Source organism: Trichoplax adhaerens, genomic scaffold (genome assembly GCF_000150275.1).
Source record: "Trichoplax adhaerens TRIADscaffold_3 genomic scaffold, whole genome shotgun sequence".
In the NCBI taxonomy this organism is placed as follows: Eukaryota; Metazoa; Placozoa; class Uniplacotomia; order Trichoplacea; family Trichoplacidae; genus Trichoplax; species Trichoplax adhaerens.
Genome location: NW_002060945.1, coordinates 3,953,143 through 3,954,058, shown reverse-complemented (window position 1 = coordinate 3,954,058; position 916 = coordinate 3,953,143). Strand labels below are relative to the sequence as shown.

The following is a 916-nucleotide window of genomic DNA, read 5'->3' as shown; positions in this document are numbered from 1 at the left end:
AAAATTGTAGCCAATTTGTATAACACCGTCGGAAGCTATACATGTTCATGTATTCAAGGTTACGAGTTAGGTAGTGATAAACTTACTTGCGTGGATATAAATGAATGCCAACGATTTAGACCATGTGACCAAGTTTGTATTAATATAGAAGGATCGTTTACATGTGAATGTGAACAAGGTTTTGAACTAAATAGTAACAACCTAACATGTAGCGTTAGCGATCCATGTGATTTTGGACATAATTGTTCGCAAATTTGCACCTATATAAATGGATCTGAAATATGTTCATGTACGAAAGGTTACGCGCTAACATATGGAAGCCAGACTGAATGTGAAGATGTCGATGAATGCAGCCTCAATCCTAGTCCATGTAATCAACTATGTACAAACAACGATGGTAGCTGTACATGTAGTTGTATGAACGGCTATCGATTTGGTTCAGATGGTTGGACATGTGACGATATTAATGAATGTTTAGAAAATAATACCTGTAGTCAAGATGCAAACCGTACAAACGCACATGGTTCATATTGTGTTAGCGCGTAACCTTTCATGCATGAACATATTTCAGATCCGTTTATATAGGCGCAAATTTGTGAACAATTATGTCCAAAAATGGATCGCTATATGTTCGAACACAGCAGAATCTTATACTTTTTACATATCAAGTAGAGTATCAAGGTGATAATATGAAATTACGGGCTATACTCTTGTCTGTAGCGCAAATTATTGTCAAAATCGTGGAACTTGTACATCTGAAAATAATCAGCGCTTATGTATTAGGCATTTTGCAAAAGACCTAAAGAATTTCAGGCATTTTGCAAAATGCCGGATTTCGCAAATTGCCGGTAACATAAACTTACATCAGTACCGTATGTACATATTCCACATAAATTGTAATTACATACTCCTATCT

General features: G+C 35.7%; 1 protein-coding gene across 1 annotated transcript in view; it reads left to right on the top strand.

The window, feature by feature from the left end:
- TRIADDRAFT_54447 (uncharacterized protein) overlaps positions 1-546 on the top strand; it is a gene marked incomplete at both ends in the record, with an annotated part of 11,691 nt that extends 11,145 nt beyond the window's left edge. The window contains one exon of the mRNA XM_002110933.1: positions 59-546. Coding sequence (XP_002110969.1) covers positions 59-546 — 488 coding nt within the window. The remainder of the gene's footprint in view (positions 1-58) is intronic.
- Between the last annotated feature and the right edge of the window lie 370 nt (positions 547-916).